This window comes from Zosterops lateralis, assembly GCF_965231275.1.
Source record: "Zosterops lateralis genome assembly, chromosome: 12".
Lineage (NCBI taxonomy): Eukaryota > Metazoa > Chordata > Aves > Passeriformes > Zosteropidae > Zosterops > Zosterops lateralis.
In genome coordinates, this window is record NC_139772.1 from 282,576 (window position 1) to 303,747 (window position 21,172).

At 51.0% G+C, this 21,172-nt stretch overlaps 2 protein-coding genes across 6 annotated transcripts; one reads left to right on the plus strand and one right to left on the minus strand.

Annotated features, from left to right (window-relative positions):
• Positions 1-420: 420 nt before the first annotated feature.
• On the plus strand, positions 421-17,657 carry ATXN1L (ataxin 1 like; the record flags this gene model as incomplete). 3 transcript variants are annotated; one of them, XR_014590974.1, is made up of 3 exons in its annotated part: positions 421-1,881; positions 10,623-10,724; positions 14,128-17,657. XR_014590974.1 is itself a non-coding variant. In XM_083870081.1 (1 exon), the coding sequence occupies one exon, from the start codon at positions 421-423 to the stop codon at positions 2,467-2,469; it is 2,049 nt and encodes a 682-aa protein (XP_083726207.1). In that variant the 3' UTR covers positions 2,470-3,519. The 3 variants fall into 3 exon arrangements, 1 of the variants encoding a protein (XP_083726207.1); XR_014590975.1 differs by lacking the exon at positions 14,128-17,657 and adding an exon at positions 10,822-11,229; XM_083870081.1 differs by lacking the exons at positions 10,623-10,724; positions 14,128-17,657 and having other exon boundaries at positions 421-3,519.
• Positions 8,363-20,803, minus strand: ZNF821 (zinc finger protein 821). Of its 3 annotated transcripts, XM_083870084.1 has the most exons (7): positions 20,563-20,803; positions 19,374-19,465; positions 12,461-12,586; positions 11,878-12,026; positions 11,241-11,345; positions 10,200-10,366; positions 8,363-9,469 (listed from the first exon to the last, which is right to left on the minus strand). In XM_083870084.1, the coding sequence occupies exons 2-7, from the start codon at positions 19,411-19,413 to the stop codon at positions 8,815-8,817; spliced, it is 1,242 nt and encodes a 413-aa protein (XP_083726210.1). In that variant the 5' UTR covers positions 19,414-19,465; positions 20,563-20,803; the 3' UTR covers positions 8,363-8,814. The 3 variants fall into 3 exon arrangements, with proteins under 3 accessions (XP_083726210.1, XP_083726208.1, XP_083726209.1); XM_083870082.1 differs by lacking the exons at positions 12,461-12,586; positions 19,374-19,465; positions 20,563-20,803 and adding an exon at positions 12,218-12,287 and having other exon boundaries at positions 11,880-12,026; XM_083870083.1 differs by lacking the exons at positions 12,461-12,586; positions 19,374-19,465; positions 20,563-20,803 and adding an exon at positions 12,192-12,215 and having other exon boundaries at positions 11,880-12,026.
• Positions 20,804-21,172: the final 369 nt, after the last annotated feature.

Here is a 21,172-nt window from a genome sequence, read left to right on the forward strand (position 1 = left end):
CGACGCGTCATCGCCGTGCGCCAGGGGCGGGGAGGAGCCGGTCCGGGCACCGGGCGGGCCCGCGGGGCCGGGCCGGGCCATGGCGGGTGAGCCGCGGGCACCGGGCGGGCTCCGGGCGGGCCCGCGGGACGCGAGGGGGAGGGTTGCACGGCAGCGCGGCCGGGGTTTTGGGGCCGGGGGTTGGGGGCGGCGACCGGGCTCGGGCGTCTTCCGTCCTCGGCGTTCCGACCCCGGGCCAGGGGCCGTCGCCCGTTCTCGGAGCCGTGGCTTGGGCTGCCCTTGGACTGGGACTCACGGCTGCCTCTGTTCCTGGCGCAGGTGAGGCGGCGGCCGGCGGCGCGGACCCAGGAGCCCGCGCGTGGCAGCCCCAGTGGGTGCCCCCGTGAAGGAGCCGGGGCTGCCGGGACACCGCGGGGCGCCATGAGAGCGGGCCACGAGCGCAGCCAGGAGTGTCTCCCGCCGAAGAAGCGGGAGCTCGCCGCCGCCAACGCTGGCACCGAGGCGGGACGGGCGGGGGGAGCCCAGGGCTCGGGCGAGGGACCCGAGTGGGCCCGCACGGCTCGGCCGGCTCCCGCCGCACCGCGCTACGGTCCTGGGGAAGCCCCCGAGGCGGCGGCGGGGCTGACGGTGGATCAGTACGGGATGCTCTACAAAGTGGCAGCGCCGCCTGCCACCTTCTCCCCCACGGGCCTGCACCCCGTGGTGAACGTGAGCCCCCTGCCCCCTGCCTTCAACGTGACCTCACCCATCATCCAGCACCCGGCAGTGCCCTTCCCTTCCATCCACTATGCACAGATCCCTTCGGCTTCCCTGCAGCTCATCGGTTCCCACTACACAGTGCCCTACGCCGTCCCTCCTGCCTTCCTGCCTAGTCCTCTCCTGTCTCCTTCCACCAACCTCACTGCTCCCCATGTCCCCCAGTTTGTGCCATATGCCTCCCTGTTCACGGAAGAAGCTGCTCCTTCCCCCCAGACTACCTCTCCCACCCACAGCTTCAACAAATCCACCTCTGCGGCCTCTCCTGGGCAGATACAGCACCACACTGCACCCCAACCACTGGACATGGCACCGGGGAGAATTCCTGTTTATTATCAGATGTCCCGCCTCCCACCAGGGTATTCTGCCTATGAGGCACCTGTGGCAGGTGGGAGCCCAGAGTCTCCTCAGCAGGACAGTCAGCTGAGCTCAGAGGTGGCTGCAGCCAATGGTGGGCAGAGGCCCCTGGAGCAGAGTGTGGCCCTGGACTCTGCCAGCAGCGCAGCTGAGGACTGTCTGCCCCCAGGGGCTGCCGCGGGATCTGTGGGCGATGGACAGTTCCTTCCAAGTTACCAGATGCTGGGAAGAGAGATCTCTCTGCCTACTCACAGGAGCACCCCAGACGCTGATCTGGAGGTTCAGAGGGTGGTGGGGGTGTTGGCATCTCAGGATTATCATGTTCTGGCAGCCCAGAAGAAAGATGACCCGAGCCCTTTGAACCTTTGCCATAAAATCCCTGATGGGCCGGGAGACGTGCTGAGGAATGCCACAGACAGGGCTGCAGCTGGGAACAGCCAGTCCCGGAGCCCGTGTGGAATGTCTCCCGAAGAGACTGTTAGACAGAGACAGTTAGCCAAAGGAATGGTGATAGCCAATGGCAAGCCAGTACTTGTTCCCGTTGGATCTGAGCCTGGCAGGTCTTCCACTTCAGAAGCCCTGGTGAGGGAGAGCCCGGATGCACAGGCTCGAGGAAACGTGCTTGAAAAGGAGCTGGCCCAGTTACAGCCACCCAGCTCCTCACAACTGCCCTCCCACTTCATGAAAGGAGCCATCATCCAGCTGGCGACGGGGGAGCTGAAGCGGGTGGAGGACCTGCAGACTCAAGACTTTGTTCGCAGTGCGGAGGTGAGTGGAGGCCTGAAGATCGACTCCAGCACTGTGGTGGATATTCAGGAAAGCCAGTGGCCTGGGCTTGTCACGCTGCATTTTGTGGTTGGGGAGCAACAAAGTAAAGTGAGCATTGATGTGCCCCCGGAGCATCCCTTCTTTGTGTATGGCCAGGGCTGGTCCTCCTGCAGCCCCGGGAGGACTGCTCAGCTCTTTGCTTTGCCCTGTCACAGGCTGCAAGTGGGGGATGTCTGCATATCAATCAGTTTACAGAGCATGAATGGCAACTCTGCTTCTCAGGCCAACTCCCCTGTCACAGATCAGCTGGTGTCTGCTAGGGAGAGATTGGAACGAACAGCTCAGGGGCCCAGAGAGCCATCTGACAGAGCTGCTGAAAGGAAGAGCCACACAGATAGAACCAGCACGGCCCAGAGCTCTTGTGCAGAATCTTCTCAGCCTGAGGCTGGCAGTCTGTACAGTTTGGCCCCAGGCTTCCAAAGATACAGCATGCAGGCAGAGGAGCCTCGGCCCTCTCTGCTCCGTCCCTCTTTCATTCCCCAGGAGGTCAAGCTGTCTATTGAAGGGCGTTCAAATGCAGGGAAATGATCCCTTGGAGGTATGAGCTAGGGCAGCCACAGCAGGTGAGCCTCACCATCAGGTGGAGGAATTGCACAGACTCTGTCACAGGCTCACCAGCAAAGGCTGCTCTCTGCCTTGCAGGAATGGCTCCATTCCAGTTCCATGGCTGACCAGTTCCTCCTGGGGAGTCAGGAGGGCTCCAGTGCCTCAGGGAGCAGCAACCCCAGGCTAGCTGGGGTGGGGAGCAGGGATGTGCTCATGGGTGTGTGATGAGAGCATTCCAGAGGCTGGAGGCTGGGGCTTTCCCACCTCCTGGGATAACTGACTCCCTGCGGGGCAGGGGCTGAGCATTCGGGGCAGGTAGGGAGATGAGGAGGGCAGACTTGGCTTAAGGTAGCAGATAAAATTGCTGAAGATTTTACTCCTCCTTTCTCATGATGGGGAGAGATGAGTCCCCACTGGAGTTTGGGGGCTTTACTCCCAGCATCCCCTTTCTTCACACATGCACTTTAAAAGGACCGTTCACCGATGGAGCTCTCAAGGGCAGGATGGAGGTGCTTCTCTGGTGGTTCTGATTAATGTCTCTTCCACTGAATCCAACTGCTCTTTCTTCTTGCAAAGAATGTACAGATTTGAATGAATCACAGAAATTCAAGAGGAAGGACCAAAAGGATGGGCTTGGGTGCAGGTGAATAGGGAACTTGAGCACTTGAGATGGGATACAAGTTGGGATGGGAGATGTTTGTTTCCTGCTATAAAGTCTACTTAGTTGTTTTGCCACTAAATCAAATCTTTCTTCCTATGTTAATATCGTTCAAAAAAATCCTCCTGAGTTTATAACTTTTGCAGATGCTTAACCTAGGGATGAATGGGGTTGGATTTTTTTGTTTGCTTGAATTTTGGGTTTGGGTATTTTATTGGTTTGGGTTTTTTTTTTTTTTTTTTTTTTTTTTTTTTTTTTTTTTTTAATCTGGAGCAAAATACATTCAACATTCTCCAGGGAAGCATGAAAACATCCTTCTTTTGTGAGAAGACCAATGCTATTTTGTAATTAAGTCAGAAAAATGTTCCAGATGGCTAATCCTTCCCTGCAGGCAGTTTCCTGAATAAGCTCTGGACAAGAGACAAATGTTTGTGCATGTGCAGGCAAGGTACAAAGTTTGTGCTAAGTACAATTCTATGATTAATGTACGGACTCTAAAAATACCATAGTGTCACAGGGCATTTTGGGATCATTTTGTGTTAGTTTTTCTGATGTTTCACTTTGGAGTTCCTCTGTAGCACAATGTGGTAAAATCAAGAGTAGTCTTTTTCACGGTGAGATTTAATACAATTGTGTATGAATACCTGATTGTGGTGATAACACTCTATTGAGTGAAGGCTCCAGTAGTTACACTAATCTGCCCTCTGATGGTGTGTTATGACACCATTGCTCAGCTAGGATAAAGAATAGTCATTGTTCTGGTGAGAACTTTTCACTGACTTAACCTGGGTTGAGTATTCCTTGTGTTCAGATGCCCATCTCTGTGCTAGGACCAGGCTTCGAAGGGGGCCTTTCTTAGTGTGCAGACTCCTGATGTTCAGCATGCTGTTCCTATCTCCCTGCTTTCATCTGCCTGGAATTTGTCATGTGTGCCTGACTCTTGGGGCACCACTCTCTCTGTCACAGAATGGTGTGTCAGCACCTCTCTTGCAGTGGTGTTGTCTCAGGGCTGTTCTGCACTCCCCAGGAGTGTGTTCTGCAACTGGTTGGCTTCTGATGACTGTGCAAAGGACACACGCTCTGCCTGTGCATTAGGCAAGTTAGTCTCCAGAATGTCCCTTCCATCCCAGCCTCAGTCCTGTTTTCCTAGCACATTGCTAGCCATTACTGTTGCCTTTAAAATGCCCCCACCAGGACAGGCCTTAGGTGAGATGTTGTGCTAATCATGCCTAAGTTTTTGTGCCTCACGGGGTGCTCCAGAATGAGGATGCTGCCTGTATCATGTGTAGCTGCTCCCAAATGACACACTACTTATGGTTTCATCAGCTGCATTTGGGATGTGTGATGTCACAGTGATGCTGTTGTGTGAAGATTCTGCCTCCTCAGGTGCAGCAGCTGTGGGAACAGATGCTGTTTTCACAGCCTCATTTGTCACTGAAGTGTCCACCTGGGCCCCTTGATCACCTGGGGGTATCACAGCTCTTGCTGACTGGATTCTTCTACATAAAACTCTCCATTAATGTTGGTAATTAGTACTTAATGCTCAGGATATCTGAGGTGTCTGTGGCCAAAGGCAGGAAGCAGAGGAGCCCAGGTTCTCATGCCTGTTCTATGCACGGTGCATGCAGAGGAATTCAGGGCTGCGACAGGCACTTGAGAAAGGGATCTTGGATACCTATGGCATGTGTAGAGGGGCTGGTTACACCACAGAGGCAATGTCTCAGCAACTGAGGGTGCAGAGCCCCTTGAGTGTCTTCTGAGCACCAGTGTCTGTCTTAGAGTGAGGGTTTGGAGAGCTTGCCTTACACCATGCGTGTTACTATCACGCCTCGATCTCAGCTGCACTGTGCTGTGGTCTGAACGGGCAGTACTGACAAATGAGGCAAGATGCTGTGTACTTTAAATAGCTTTGTACTGTAGGCAGATGAAAGGTTGTGAAGGTGCTTGCCCTGTTGTTTACCTGGCTGCTGACCTGGACTTTGGCTTGGTGCACCTCCGTTGGGTGCAGTCCTGAGCTCTGTGGAACAGGCCAGGGTGAACTGGACCTTGGTGCTTTTACCCAGACTCCTGTCAGTCCCGCTGTTGCAGATATCAGAAGCAGTGGTTTGAAGCACAGCTCATGATGGGGGACTGAGATGAAGAATCTGTGTGTCTGGCTGTTTGCCCCAAAGGGTGGGCAGGAGGGGGCCACTGGCAACTCTCCAGCCCAGCTCAGCAGTACTGGTATCACAGGAACCTGTCCTTACTGGGCAGGGCTGTATGGCTTAGCACCACAGCGGTGGTTGTGCTGAGCACTGAGGCTCTCCTGGGACAGGGAGTGTCTGAGACAGGCTCTGCTGCAGGGAGAAAGGCTGTGAATGAACCCATGGAGGAGGTTTTTTATTTCTTGGGTTTATAGGGAAGGAGGAGATAAAGCCAGGAAGACATTGCAGAGTGAGATGGTTACCTGGGCTTTTCTGCTCGCAGAGATGTGACAGACTTCTCAGAGAAATATACTATGTTCCTGCTGCTATTGTGAAGGGCAGGAGAGCTGTGGTCTGTCCTGCCTGGAGGAGGAGGCCCTAATCTTATCCAGCTCATGCTCTGTAGCAGGAGTCCGTGGGATGCAATAATGGGTGTCTGTAGCCGTCTGTCCCATCGCAATGGAACATGCCTCGGGTTGGCTGCACGGCGGAGCCAAGCCTGTCTCTGGGCTGTGCATTCACAGCAGTGAGCGCTCATCACTACCAGACTATGCAGAGGAAGCTCTGTCTGGAAGGGAAGGAAGCTGCAGAGGCCCCTCTGCCTTCCCCTTCCAGCTGCTGAGCAGCTTTTTGTATTGCACTTTTCACATTAAGTGTCCCTGTCCCCACCCCACATTTCAAGTCACTTTGTCCCGTAGAGAACTAACAATCCTTGTTACTCAGAAAATATTGTAAAAGAAACTACAGCAGCTGGAGTAGCCCAAATGATAGTTCCTGCCCACAGCAGCACATGTGCCTTTCCCCAGCATCACTCATAACTGCTCCTTGTCTTTCAAGCTGTGCTAGAGCCTGACACTTGTCAGAAGCTGCTAAGACAGCTACAAATACACATTCTGTACAGTTTGGCCCAGGGTGTTCCATATATAGTTTAAAATGCTGATGGTCCAGGCCCTTCCATGGCCTTCACACCTGTCCACCAAGGACAGAATTGCCCCTAAAGTCCTTCTAGGCTGCTGCTGCCCACCCTGCCAACGTGCCCCTGGCACACTTGAGTTGTTTTTGGCTTTCATGGCACCTTAGCGCCAGGGAGGGTCTGCTCAGAGAGAGAGAGACACGGGGGAGCTGGCTGGGCTGCCCTGAGGCAGAGAGATGTTTGTAGATAAGTGCTGACCCCTCACTATAACCCCCAGTATATGGCTGTATTAACATGTAACCGATGCAGTGTATCTAAAGCCTTAGAACTAGTCAGGTGCTCCCCTCCAACTTTGTCCCTGTCCCTTTCCTCCTACCTGATCTTTAACAAAGCATTAATAATTCTAAGGATAATCTCTATTTTGTTGTGCTTTTTTTGTAACTGTTTTAAATAAATCAATTTGTACTGTATATTTGTACTTTGGTGAGATCCTTTTTCCTGTTTTACCATTTTAAGTCTGTACTTGCCTACAAACAGATTGTATTTTTATTGTTAATGCTTTTATGAATATTGCATTTAACTTGTTGACTCTGTAAACACAGTATATATCTATATACATATATATATATATATATATATAAACCAATAGCTTTTCCTTTGGTGTTTGAGACTTTTTGCTTGTCTGCAGTATCAGTGGTGATTAGCACGTGGCTTCTCTGGATTTACAGAGTGATCTGGAGAGTGATGTCAAGGGCAAGATACAGGGTGACAGATGGATTTATAAGCCATAATCCTGTGTTTTCAGATACTTATGTGGTCTCTCCTGAACCCTTGGAATAAAGATGAGGTGTCAGTGATGCTACAGGGAAAGTTCCAGCTGCAGGTTCCAGAGTAAATGTACATCTCTGCTGGGCAAGCAGAACACGAGGCAGAGCAAAAGCAGATACTGCCAGAAGCAAACTGGGGGTTTGAGTATGAAAACGAACAGAAGTAAGGATAAAAGTGAGAGATGAGAGAACAAAGGAGGGTATGAACAAAGGAACATGGAACTGAACGGCTCCTTACAGTGCCTTTTCCCAAAGAGAGAGGAGCAGGGGTGGCTCCGGGGTGTCATTTCTACATGATGAATGCACTTCATGTTAAAACAGCTTTTGTACAGGGAGGAAACTAAATGTTGCAGTGGCAGGTGGAGAAAACTTGCACTGAAAAGGTTCAGTGCTGTTTCCTAGCAGCATCCCCAGGGCTGGCTGTGAGAGTGGTTCATTATTGCCAGAAAAATGCAACATTATGCATTTGAAGGTAACTATTTTAACTAGGGCTTTAAGCGACTGCAATCAAACGTTTTTCAAACTGAGAAATGAGGAGGAAATGAGGGTTTTAAGTAGTTTGATCAAAAGGTTTTGCTTCTTATTTTAACTTTACTCTTCTGATCTCAAGTAGTGTTCTTGTGGTCACCATTTCTGACTTAAAGAAGAGAAACAGCCATCAGAGAGAAGACAGTACTTCCCAAGGTGTGTTACTCTAGACCTTAACTGGAAATGCTGTGGAGTTAATAGAGATTTTCGGGCTACAAAACACAGAAGTGTGGCACACTGGCTTTTGGTGGGCTAATGTCTAAAAACCACAAAGCTACACCATGCATTTTCAGGTGCTCATTCTTAAAGAAACCAAATAATGGAGAGTGCACTTCTTTGCCTGCCATGAGTCCTTCTGTGCCACTGCTTTGCCTTCTGCAGTTTAAAGACGCCTAGATATAATTTCCATAGTTGCATAGTTTTAATAGTGATTTCTATTAGCAAATAGAGTATTATTTACTCTATTATTTACCATTCAGTCAACTCTTTCACTTGCAAACGTAAAATGCTCTTTAAGTGAAAATTAACTTTTGAGTAAAGCAGCAAACTTGTTTGCTATTTTTTGACCTTGGCCAGCCTTTCTTTCACTGTTTCTATGGGGTATCTTAAAACAGGACCTCAGGTTCCTTAGTTTTTCCATGGATGCTACTGCAACTAAATATGTAATAATGATGTTTAAAAAAAGGGCGTGCACAGGCATTTCCAGAAGTACATCCTCCTTTGTTTCCTTTTTATGGGCACAAACTGCAAAGGATTTCTTCCTGGAGGACTTGTGGACTGTCTGTCTTCAGCTCTGTAATTCATGCTGCAATAAACAAGATCCTTTTTTTATTGAGGTGGGTTTCACCTACAGAACTGCAGCAGCCTAGATCCATTTATGGCGCAAGGGCCCAAAACCAGGACAAAGCACAAAAGGAAAGGAAGGGGACTAATACATGTGAACATTAATTAATGTTAATTAATACATTAATTTATTTTTGTTCTGTCACAGGCTGTGACTTGGCCCCCAGAGCAGACTGTATAGTCAGAATCTGCTCCCACCAGAGTTGCTTTGGCAGGCAATCTCTCAGCTCTGTTCTCCTCTTGGGTTCAGAGGAAAACCAGAACCACGTGTCAGGGAGGGTCAGGCAGGGACCCACAGCAGCCTCCTGAGTGCAGAAGCCTGCTAGTGCACATGTGGCAGGTGCAGCAAAGGCAGCACAAATTCTTGGCTGTGGTTTAGTGCAACGCACTGTTGCTCTGCTCATCAAAGGTCATTTTGCCCAGCAGCTGGTTCTCCAGCTCCACATTGCTCACTGGCAGTTGAAAAAAGTTCATCTCAGCTGCCAAAGCGGCCATGGCAGAGGGGTCCTGGCCAAACTGTGCCCGGAGCATCATATCCATTTTCTCCAGGCGCCGCTTGAGCCTCTTGGCCTCGCGCTCCCGGATGAGCCGGGCTTGCCGCTTCTCGGGGGTCTCGTTGGCGCGTTTCAGGCGCATGGCCTCCCGGTCCCTCTGCAGCCGCCGCGCCCGCTGCTCGTCCGTCTCCTGCATGCGCTGCAGCCGCTTGGCTTCCCGGTCCCGCATGCGCCTCACCTCCCGCTCCTCGGGCGTCTCGTTGTCCCGCCGGCTCTTCTTGGCCGTGCGCTCGCGCTCCAGGCGCTGCAGCCGCACCTCCAGGGGCTCGTTCTGGCGCCGCAGGGCCCACTTGCGCATGCCGGGGGTCTGTGCCTCGAGCAGCTTACGGTACGCCGCGCAGTTGTTGCACACCAGGAGGATGCCAGCAGGATACACAGGGGTGCAAAAGGCAACATCCTTACCCTCAGTGCTGGAGGGGCCCTGGCTCTGTGGTGCTGGCAGCCGGTCCACACTGAGCACCTCTGGCAGCTTCTCACTGCAAAGCGGAAGAACAGAGTCAGAGGTTTGGTGCTGTGGGCAGAGTCCCCATCTCTGAGTGCCCATGGCCTGCCATGAACAATGCTCCCACTACAGCCCACACAGGGCTCTGCTAGAGGCCTCTGCTAAATCATTTGCTCACAGATATGTCTCAGTATCTCAAATAAAGCAGTATCCTATCCAGGGTAAGGAAGTGGATTAGCCCAGAGCAGTATCTGGGTTGGAAGAGTGCAAAGAATGGGAATAAAGCAGCAAGCTGCTCCTCCCCATCATCTCTGAATTTCTCCTTTTAGCCCTGTTCCACTGGTCAGTGGATAATCTCCCACTAGGCAGGACACAAAGAAAGAACATTTTGGTCTCTGCCTCTAGTCCCGCTCTGGACATGATGAACACATCTGCATAGTGCATCCTTACACCAATGGATTGCTGGGCAAGGGAAGGGGTGGATTGTTCTCCAGTGACTACAGCCCACAGTGCTTTCTGCACTTCTCTAGCTCTTGCACAGTGCTAAGAAAGATTCTTCTACCAGCACAGCCTGCAGATGTCTTGGCAGAGGATGCAGAGCTGCAGACAGGAAGGGATCAAGAGAATCCCACTCACAGGGGGTGTTAAGCACTGTCCTACAGGCCTCAGTGGGTCCAGAGCCACAACTTCTGAGTCATCCAAGGCAACCCACCTAATCTTTAATGTGCTGCCCTAGCCCACTCACTGGCCAGGGTGACCCTGACCTGTTGAAGGTGGCGTGGCTGGTGAAGCGTGCTCCACAAACTGCACAGTTGGACAGCTGGTCCTCTGAGTGGATCAGGAGATGTCTCCCAAGGGATCCTGGGGAGCTGAGGGCTCTGCCACACACAGGACACAGGTAGCTCTTGGCACTCACCACCGCTCCAGTGTGCTGCAAAACAAGCACTCCAGTGGTAGTTACACATTGCCCAGCTCCCTGCCCAGTCCAAGGCAAACTCAAACCATTCTGTTCAGCCTCTTGGAATGGGAACCCTTTACCACTAAACCTCTGTCTACAAGCTCAAGACACAAGTAATTTGGTGTGACAGATCAAACAAAGAGGAAACCCCTTTATGGCTCAACTCCAGTGCAGGAGAAAAAATTAAGGCCAAAACACTTGGATTGTAAGACCTGACCCTTGTTTTCAGGAATGCATTTGAGGAGCTGCTGGTGCAGGACAAAGCACAACTCAATTAACAGCAAGGCAGGATGCTGGTGAGGAAACACTTAGATGGAGACAGCTGGTACAGGTAAGTGACCAATTCAGTTCTGCTTCATACCTTCTGCTACAGACTTTGATGTGCTATGAAGAAAGCACTGACAACAAAACCTATGATTTCTCCACAGATTTCTTGCAAAACTGGAATAATTTTTAAGAAGAACAGCTATTCTCATGGGTAATTAAAGGAACTGTAATAAAGTATAAAATAAATGATCAAGAGGAAGGTTTCCTATCTTACTGAATGATGTAAAAATTGCTTCCATGTTTAGTTTGAGGGAACTGCCTGGTTTCAGCCTGAAATACTTGCAGAGACTGCCTTGGCATAGAGTTATGTTTTCCAGATTTGTAGACTAGGGCCTTGCTAATTCTTTCCCCCAAACACCCCCTGGACACATTTTACAGCTGTAAACTTCAGTCACATCCTAGCTAGAAACTCAGTTCTTTGTGGTTGCAAAGACCAGAACAAAGTTACCCTGTGCTTTGACTTGTTTCTGGCTTTGAGGCTTCAGGCCAGAGACACTCCACAGTTTGGAACTATCCCTACCTGGTACACGTGTGCAATGAGTTGATCTCTGCTTCCACACTCCAGCTGGCAGAGGGGACATTGTGACAGTCCCAGCATGGGCTCAGTGTTCAAACTCCCAGGCACCTAGGGGCAGAACAGTCACTTTGGTGTAAGGCACACAGACCCCCTGCAGGCACACCACCCTTCCTCAGCTCCTCCCACTGCTGTCACATCGAGTGCTGTGTGCCCAGTCCTGCCAGGGCTGGTTTGGTGCTTGACATCTGAAAGAAACCTCCTTCATGTAGCTTCTGAGCAAAATTCCTGCATCACACGGAGAGGAGGCAGAGGCCTCACAGCCTCACTTGCACCCAGGCTCTTGCCAGCACAGTGACTCTAGAAGGCAGGGCCTGTTTTATGGCAAGGGGAAACCAATTGGAGAATGGCACCAGAACCAAGGGAAGGGGATGCACTCTGCAAACACCTTGGCCAGTTTGTGCCTGCTGTCTCCTGTTCCAGGCAGCCAAAAAGCTCTTCATACCCTTTCCTCCTGCCAGGAGACATTGTTTGGAGGAGGTGGGAGGGAGAGAAAGATAAAGAAACATGATGGGGAGAGGAAATGTTTAGACAGTACCCTTGTCTCTCCCCAGAGGCTACGGTGAGTGCAAAGCCAGTACACACTTGCCTCATTTTCTCTCATCAGTGGAGTTCCAGCCACAGATCGTTCAGCATTTTCTAATTCCTTCTTCACTTTCACCATTGAGCCATCTTCCTCAGATGTGTGGGAAGAAACTTCATCCTGAGTGGTTTCCTCATCATCACTGCCACCTGAAATGGGCAGAACAGTTACACCAAGTGCCAGGACCCTGAGGGCACTCATAGGCATTAACTGTCCCAACCAGCATTACAAGGGGTCTCTACCCACCCCCTCCGACTAGGGGTTCCATTTAAACTCAGTCTAGGGCACTTGAGCCCCTGGGCATGGCCTCTTACACTGCCTTGCTTGACAATTACCAGACCTTCAGCCAGAGCTGCTGCTGTTCCCACCCTGGGACTGGGTCCCAAGGCATTGCCCAGTCTGTGCTGTGCCGGTCCGGTCCTCAGGACAAAGTCCTGCACTGGAGCAAAGGGCTAACCCAGAGGAGGAGCTGGGTAAGATGGTCCTCAGAGGAGCCACACACACTGTGCAGCCCTCAGCCTCACCCCTTCCCAGAGTCTCCCCAGTCTACTACCTTGGTTTTACTGGAAGGGACAGAACTCACTGCTGCTGGAGTCGGGCTCTTGCAGTGGACGAATCGTTGGTCTTTGGTCCCCAAGAGTTCCAGGAAAGTTGTTTTTCATCATGGCTTGGCGGGCTTGCTCCTCCAGCCCTGCAAAGACTTGCTCCCCTAGCAGCCACAAAGACAAAGAGTCAGACTGGTGCTGTTCCACTGCTTCCACCACCAAGGCTTGCCAAAAATACAACAGGCATGGGGCTGCTCACCTGCACTGTGCAGAACCTCTGGAGTCACCTCTTGGAAAGCACTTAGGTCACTTCTCTGCTTGCCTACCCTGCCACACCAGCCTCTGGCACCTGCTGATGTGAGTCCAGTGCCTGGATGTAGAAGAGTCTCACTAGTGGCAACGTGCAGCACTGGGCTGCCCTCCGCATACTATGTATATGCTATTCCAGCCACAAAATACCTGTGACCTCATATATCTGCCATAAATAGCCAGGCAAGACTTGCTGCTGCCAAGCTATCCACCAATATCCTACAGCACAGTTCAAGGTGGAGGGAAGCCCCTGGGGACTATGACAGTATCCCAGATCAGGGATAGTACTGTACAGCTCTTCTAAATTATTAAGTCTTATTCCCAGCTATAGCAGCATTTTGCACAAAAATAGCACCTCCCTAAGTGCCTAGTACCTCACCTGCCCTCCAAAGTGATATGAAAACTAGGGGTTGTCCCTGGTATGCTCTGTCACCTTCTTCTATCCCAGGAGGGATGAGGACAAGCTGCCTTTACAGAAAGTGTCTGTGCTCAGAGCTGGTGTTCTCCTGTGTATATTATGGATAGAAAACTACCCTGCCTTGCCCAGGAATGGTTCTTGCTAAAATAAACCTCATTGGCATTTCATGTGCTCAAAACAGAAACCTAAGGGAATGAACCCAGAGAGCTGAGATGCATGTTTAGGACAAAACAATTTGTTTTGTTGAAAGCAGCGACCACTAGTACCTCAGCCCAACAGGAGATGGCAAACACCTTGAAAGAAAGTAGTTATTTGTGCTCTGAATGAAAACTTCTTACAGCAATCCCTGCTCAAAGAAGTTTTGGTTCCAAAACTTCCAAAGAAGTTTTTGGAATAACAATAAAAGGCAACCATTAATTTTCATATTAAAGCAAATAAATTACATTGTTCCAGGTGTAGTCGTGATTTACCTTTTCCAGTGGATGAGCTGGGAGGCTTGGGAAAGGTGCTGAACTTCCCAGCAGGCTGGCTTTTGGATTGTATTTATCAACTGATTTGTAAATGCTCAAGGACCATTCAAAGCACAAATGTGAAAATGCCAAGGAGAACACCGTGCATTTTTCACATAAAATCAAAATCCAGCTTCCAGAAGACAATGTTACCTTGTAGTAAAGGGCCACAGCTGGCACGAGTATAACCAGGAAATTGAACTCCTGAGAGAGAGCACCAGTCCTGTTACAAGGACAGGTACATTCCCATGTGCTGAACTGTTTCAGTGTTGTTCCATGTTCTCACTCACACTGCCTTCTCCTTGGGGCTCACCTTGCAGTTTTGGAAGGACTTTAAAAAGCTGTAATTTATGGAAGATTTCAAAGACCTTCAGAAGTTTCACTGAGACTGTGAGAGAAGAGTTTTAATTCCCAACGTGCCCATGTAGGTTTCCAAAAGTATTTGAAGGCTTTTATCATTCTGTTTCAGAATTATGAGAAGGGTGCTGTAGAGAAGATTTGAGAACACAATCCATGTGCCTGAGGAGAGGTGCTGAGGAGCACAAAGTCTATTTGTCATTGAAACCAGCAGGGACCATCACGACTGCTGTGACACCCCTTCAGAAGCCATCCCACCACTGAATGGTTTTTATGACCTGCCTGGAGTGCGGTTTTTATGTCTGGACCACAGCCTTACATTGATGGGACTGAGATACAGACTGTACAAGCAGCAGACACCACAGAATTCCAGTGCCTCTCCAAGAAGCAGAAACCCACAAACCACCAGGATAAAAGTCCATAGACCAAAAAAGCAAGAAAAAGAGAAAGCATGGTGAAATGAGGAAACCTACAGAACACAGGACAGATGTAAAAGTATGATGGGAGATGCGCTGCTACCTTTGATGGAGTTCCAAAACAGAATTCCCAAATGTCACTGAGGCTGCTCATGGAAGCAATTACGTGTTTGTTTTCTTCCCCCTTTTCCCTCTCAGACAGATTATATGCCCACTGAATGGCAGCTGGAGTCCAAAGGCAGGGCAGGTTCCTGCTCAGCTAAACAGACCACATAGACAGTCTGAAGGATTTAAGAGCTGGGATCTTTAGTTAAGGTGACAGAAGAAGGAACTCCTCCCATAAGGAACACTGGCATCGGTCTCAGTAACTGAGAGCAATTGTGTGTGCCTTTAGCCTCTGTACAACTCCCCCAGAGCCCAGTGAGCATTGACTCAGCACAGTGCAGAGAACAACCAGCTTACTGCCAGCAATGCAAGCTGTTAACCAAACCCGTGCTGTTAGCAGGTCATGTCCTGTGCATCCTCCCCGGTCTGTATCTAAAAACATCATGGGACTGTGAAAGGCAAACATGGAAAAATATGGTCTCCCACTTGTACAAAATCTCTTCTCTATTATAATAATAGTGTACAACTTAACTTAGGAAAGAGTGTTCTCATCATCTACAGATGGGCTAAGTCCTACTTTGATGAAGCTGCAATGTTTGATAGGTCCAGGGTTATACTTTTGATGTTTTTGCACACACATGCCCACAGACACACCCCCACCTCCACCCCACTTTAGGTACACTTCCATTCATTTGGAAGAGGAGTCAGACAGGCAACAGCTTTAGGATCACTGCCATAAGTAAAGGATATTATGCTCAATAGTGAATTCACAGACTCTTCTCCAGAAGTTTCTTTATTAAATACAAAAAGGGCTGCAGGCTGACCACAACACCAAAACAAGTCACTGTAGTTGTTTACAAACAGCTATTGATGTAGGACAAGAGAGATCACACAAATGCCTCTGCTTTGTATTCCATTCTCCTTTCCATAGTGGTGTGAATGAGTGGGATGCCTGGTGAGCAGGGGTGGAGGTAGGGGACAGCCCTGTGGTACTCTGTAACATAGACAGGCATGACTGCTAGGGTCTGCTGGGCTATCAGCCCTGAGCACTTCCCTTCTTGAACTGTATGAATGCAGGATAACTCTCAGGTGTTCTGGAAAATAAACACAGAAACAAACAACTCCCACCCCAAAATCCACAAAACAAAATCCAAAGGGACTGCATCATTCTCCTGCCTTCCTTCCTAAACAGAAAGTTATCTCAGAGATGAGCCAGTTTATTCCCTCATTATACATCAATTAAAAGTCCCTGTTCATGTAGGTCTTCTCTGTGTTCCTGGACCTGAAATTTGCAAGTCTTTCCACCACTGTGGATCTATTCCACCTGCCCCATGGCTATTCTGGGTTGTCCACATTGCTGTAGTGGTTACTGAAATGAAAAACAACACAATTGAAAGAGTTAACAATGGCAGTCCATGGAGCCTTTCAGAACCAAGGGATTTGATGCAAGTGACATTTCTGCTCGGTTGTGAATGCTGGATGCTATTTCTTGCAAGATACTTTTCCTTCAAAATGAGAATATAGACAGGAGAATCCAAGGAACACCAAAGAGCACAGAACATGTGTGTGTTAGAGAGAGTGGGAAGGAAAGAGAGGATTAATGGGATATTGGAACCATGATAAATAAAGCTCGGAAGTAGGAATTAATCTGACTAACAAAAGCTCTTCTCCAGAGTTCTAAAATAAGCATCAGTTGCAGAGGGCACAAGCAATAGAAAGCAAAGCAGCTTGTGGACAGCAGGGAGAGAGAATTGCATGCTAATACCTGCAACAAATTTTGGCAAGCACAAAGACAGCAAGTGGTCCATGACTGATGGGGTGACAGTGCAGTAACAGATGAATGCAAGAACAGATGAATTGCTTAAGAGTTTTTATACTTTTATACTGCATACTCTGGAGAAAATAAAGACCAAATTGAATCAATTAAGGTATCTCCACACAAACAATCTAACTGCATTTTATTTTTCAACAAGTATATTCCCCTATTACTGCTGTTTGTTAGCACTTTGTTGGGTGTGTTTTTCATGCACCCCATGGCGAAATAAAATTTTATTTTTAAGAGCTATTTATGTGCTGCAGGAGAAATTACTACAATTAAAGCTGGCTATCATGCATAGGAAGACTTTTGTGATAAATTTTACCACAATTTTTATCGTTGTTTCAGTATTATATTGAATTTCCTTACATATCAACTTCTGTTTAAAACTGTTTTGATTTGTATCCATACAATCTCCTAGCTGGTTGCTCTGCTTGCCAAGCAAAGTGATTCTGTCCTAAGGGAGGACAGCAAACCATGTTGTTGTGAGAGCAAGGTGAAATGAGGGCCATGCCAAGCCTGGAAAGTAATCCTGGAAAGAGGAGACACCAAGCAAGCCAAGGAGAGGAGATTGGCAGCTGTCACTCGCCCTAGTCAGTCCAAGAAGGAAGAGAAGATGGAGTGGCCATGCAAGGAAGAAGGCACCATCCTCCCATCAAATTTGTCCAGTCATATATGCACAGTCGTATTTATGCAAATCCAAAAGGCAGTTCCCCAGCCCCGTAGCCTGCCAAATCAGACCCCAGCGGCAGGCAACTGCGTAAAAAGCTGCATACCTGCTGTCCCTTTCATTCCTCTCCTCCCAACCACTGCAGTCCCTGTGAAGAAGTCCCAGTAACGTGTCTGCTATGTCTCAGCCTGACTTCTCATTCTGCTGGCTCACCCCGTTCTTGGAGCCGGTGTTTTCTCCGATTATCCTCGTCAGGGCACTGCACGGCATTTCTGGGCCCTCCAGACACACAGCAGGCTAGGTAGACAGAGAAGTCCCAACGATTTCGTGGCGTTCATCATAAGACAGACAAGATTTTCCATCCCAAGGTGAAGACATCACCATTGACAAGTTCCTGGTATCTCTTGGTCCCCTTATTTTCTTGTGGTCCTACTTGCTGCTCTCGATGGCTCCTGCTGAATAGTTGCTCTGTAGCAACATACTGTATGTAAAGGAGATGAACAGGTCCCAGAACTCCACTCCATGGCACACCTGATGCTATAACCTCCTGCCCCCCGGTAGCGTGTTTGTCAGACGGCTTCCTCCGAAACCAAGACTGGAGATACAATCGTTTGTATTGCAGATAAAAAAGCAACGTTCACTGTGAAAACAGTGCACAGCTGAATTTTGTGATATGTAGAGTTTTGTATATGATAGTACAAGCTTCTGAAGAACATAACCCTTATGCAGTGAAGTGGAGAAAAGCACCCAGCTAAATACCATGGAAACTCTATCTGCACCATTAGAGCTGCTGCAGTGCTTGGTTTCCATACTCAGGAGATCCTGACTCCGGCCCAGGGGAGACAGCTTAAGTGCATACATGACATAAACCTGAGCTCAACAGCAGCAGTTATACCTGGCCACTCGCAGAAACAGAAGTGTGTGGACACAAGGCACGTTACTGGCATCACAGAACAAAGTACTGGACACACCAAATTTCTCTAAGAATGACAACTCCAAAGTCATTAATGTACTATCCCACAAATTACACCTATACTCTGCCCACTGTAGAACCCAGCAATCAGAAGCAGGAATTGGAGAGCACAAGGCAATGCAGGTGTCACAAGCCACACTCCCTGAGAATCTCACTCTGGCCAATGTGGACAGCTCAGCTGGCTTTGCCAAGGGGCTGCGAGTCACAGGCAGAGGCAGCTCCTCCCAGTGCACTCACCAAGGGTGCAAGGTGTCAGCTCCAGCCCCGTGTTTCCCCCTGCACAGAGAGCAGCATGCACAGATGCCTGTTGTGTACCTGTGCCCAGCAGCAGCACACAAACACACAGACATGCAAGCCAGCAGCACCAGCAGTGAGGCAGTGTTAGGGCTGCAGCACACAGCTCTGTCTCATACTCCTGACAGCTACTGCAGCCAAAAAACCACAGGGCCTTCTCAGCAGCCTTGCTCTCACAGATCTACAGAAATGGAAACCTGTTTTCCTAATTGCAGCCCAAATTCCAAGCATGTTTCCAGTCACAAACCTGGGTATGAACAAGGGCATAGTTTCAGGCCCCTCAAATTCCCTCTGCTACCAAACAAAAGCTGTATATGTGTGGTTTCCCCTCTGCAGCCAAACCTCCATCTGTGTCTCCCAGCTCCACTGGTGCCTGGCTATAGCCTGCCCACAAGAAGTGCTGATGCACAGCATTTTCAGCACTTGTGCTGTCAAACAAATGCTGAGGTCTTGGCAATGGATGGAGAAACAGAGATCCATCTTACCACCTCAGCTCAAGAATGATCTGGCAGGCAGCATTTATTTGTCCTGTAAATTAATTTGCCATCACCCATTCCTTGACAGGAAAGAGCAAATGGCTTTATTTCATTATCTAGTAGGAAACTGAGGTACAGTGAGCTTAAGTAAGGTGCCCGAGGCCAGTCAGCTAAGTCTGTGGTAGGATGAAGATCAAAACCCAGGACCTGCTGGCTTTTAGCCAGCATGCTCCAACCACCTTGCATAGAACTTCCTCTGCCACCCAAGAAAGGCCAGAGACTCAAGCCACATTTTCTAGTATTCTAACTTGTACTTTTGACAGTGGGAATGCAAAGCTCGGCTACAGGACCTGCACATACACACCTACCTTTACAGCATGAGCTGTTTGTTCAAGCCTATCCCTGTCCTGCTATGCCAGGACACAGACAGCTTCCCTGGCACACAGAGCTCAGTTCCTCTCCTTATACATCCTAAGACAAAACATGAGTAACCACCATTCCCCACAAGCTGTCCCTTCCCATCAGTCCCATCATTCCACTCCTCCCCACCTCACTCCACAACCCAGCCAGAGCAAGGGTCCCACAATGCTGCAAAACATCATACTCACAGTGAACTTTGTTAGGAGTGGTCTGTTTCCGACGGGACATGTTTCCCTGACCTGGGAGCACAGAGTGTTCCTCCCCTCTGCAGAGGGCTCATCTGAGAAGAGAAGAGTCTGTCATACACCTCACTGAAACCCTCCAAGTCCCTGGCCAAGCTCTGCTGGCCATCCCGGGGTCATTCCCCACCCTTCTGCCGACAGCTGGCCTCGCTCTGCATCACTACAGCTGGATTCCAGGCCAGCATCCAACACAGCCCACAAGCAGGTCACAGAGCACTGTGCATGGGCAGTCCTACCCCGTTCTCAGGCAAAGGTGTAAGCAATCATGACCGCCCTCCAAAAAAGATGAGTGTCCCCTTCAAAAATTGCTGCAACTTCAGCCCCAACACCCTTCTCCCTCCTGCCCATTCCTGCAGCCTAATAATCATCCTTGTGGTTGGACTGACAGAGGAAGGTGGCATTTCCAGCAGTCCTCTCAGAGAGACAGACAAAAGGAGGAGCTGAACCCATTTTCCACAAGACACATGGACACAGAGATCCTGTCAGCCTCTTCAGAGTGACAAACACACGGATTCCATCAGCCTTTTGCTGACAAAGAGACACAGACATCCCATCAGCCTTCTCAGACAGACGGACAAAAGGATCCTGTCAGCCTCGCACTGCCAGATGGACACAGAGATCCCATCAGTCTTCTCATATGGACGGACACGAAGATCTCGGCCACCTCCCCAGCCGGCGGGGTCCAGCCAGCAGTCCCGGCACAAGGGAGAGGGCGGACCGGGCCCGCGAGCGGCCGGACAGACAGACAGACAAAGGGACGCGGCTCCTCCGGCACCGGGACGGAGGCGGGAACCCTGCCCGGCCCCGAGGTCCCGGCAGGCAGCCCCGGCAGACACCCCGGCGCGGACAGCGGAGGTGCCGCCGCGGGGCCCGTTCCGCCCCTTGCGGGCGGCAGCCCCAGCCCAGCCCGGCCCGGCCCGGCTCACCCGGCCCCGGGGCCGCGGACAGACAAAGGGCAGCGGACAGACGGACGGGCAAGATGGCGGAGGGCGCGACGCGGGCACGGGGGGCACGGGGCCACGGCTCGGGAACGGCAGGGCACGGCTCAGCACGGGGAGGGCACGGCTCGGGAACGGCTCGGCGCCGCTGGCCGCAGACCTCAGGGGCCGGCTTTTCATTACCTGAAGCGTCTCACCTGTTTGCCGTGGATCCAGCGCAGCGCGGCACTCCGGGCCGCCCGCGGGAGCTCATCCGTGCCCGCGGCGCGGCTCGCCCGCCCCCGCCGCCCCGGCAGCTCACCGGGAGCCCTTGTGCCGCCCCGGCTCACCGGAATCTCGCGTACCCTGCAAGGCCAAAACGCACGGGTTTAGTTTTAACGTAAACCCACCGCGCGCGTTGCGAACTCGCGCACCTGTTCGAGCGGAGCAGAACCGCCCGCCCCGCCCGGGGCCCGGGCCGCCTCCCCGCGCCTCAGGGCACCGAGCGCCGCCGCGGGATCACCGGGCCCGCTCGGGAGGGCCGCTGGCCCCGCTTACCCGCGGGCTGCGGTACCGGGCCCAAGCCCGGGCTGGACTCTGATCCGGCTCTCCTCCGCGGGGGCAGCGGCGCCGTGCGGCCCTCAGGGAGCCGGGGAGCCCGCGGCCGGGCCACAGCGCCCCGCGGAACGCCGCGCCGCCGGAACCGCCGCGCCGGGGGCGGGCACCGGCGGGCGCCTATCAGGCGTGGCACAGCTTGGCCGCGCACAGCTCCCTCCGCCGGGCCATGTAGTCCCTCTGCGGCGCTCCCCCGGGCCGTGCCCGCCTCTC

What these genes read in the sequence shown, in the direction of transcription:
- ZNF821 (XM_083870084.1), bottom strand. Translation starts at nt 19,413, where the DNA reads ATGTCCCGTCGGAAACAGACCACTCCTAACAAAGTTCACT. An exon ending in CACTCCTAACAAAGTTCACT is followed by an intron (nt 12,587 to 19,373) that starts GTGAGTATGATG and finishes TGTGGCTGCTAG; the next exon opens with GGGAGCAAGTCTTTGCAGGG. An exon ending in AGCCACGCCACCTTCAACAG is followed by an intron (nt 9,470 to 10,199) that starts GTCAGGGTCACC and finishes TCCGCTTTGCAG; the next exon opens with TGAGAAGCTGCCAGAGGTGC.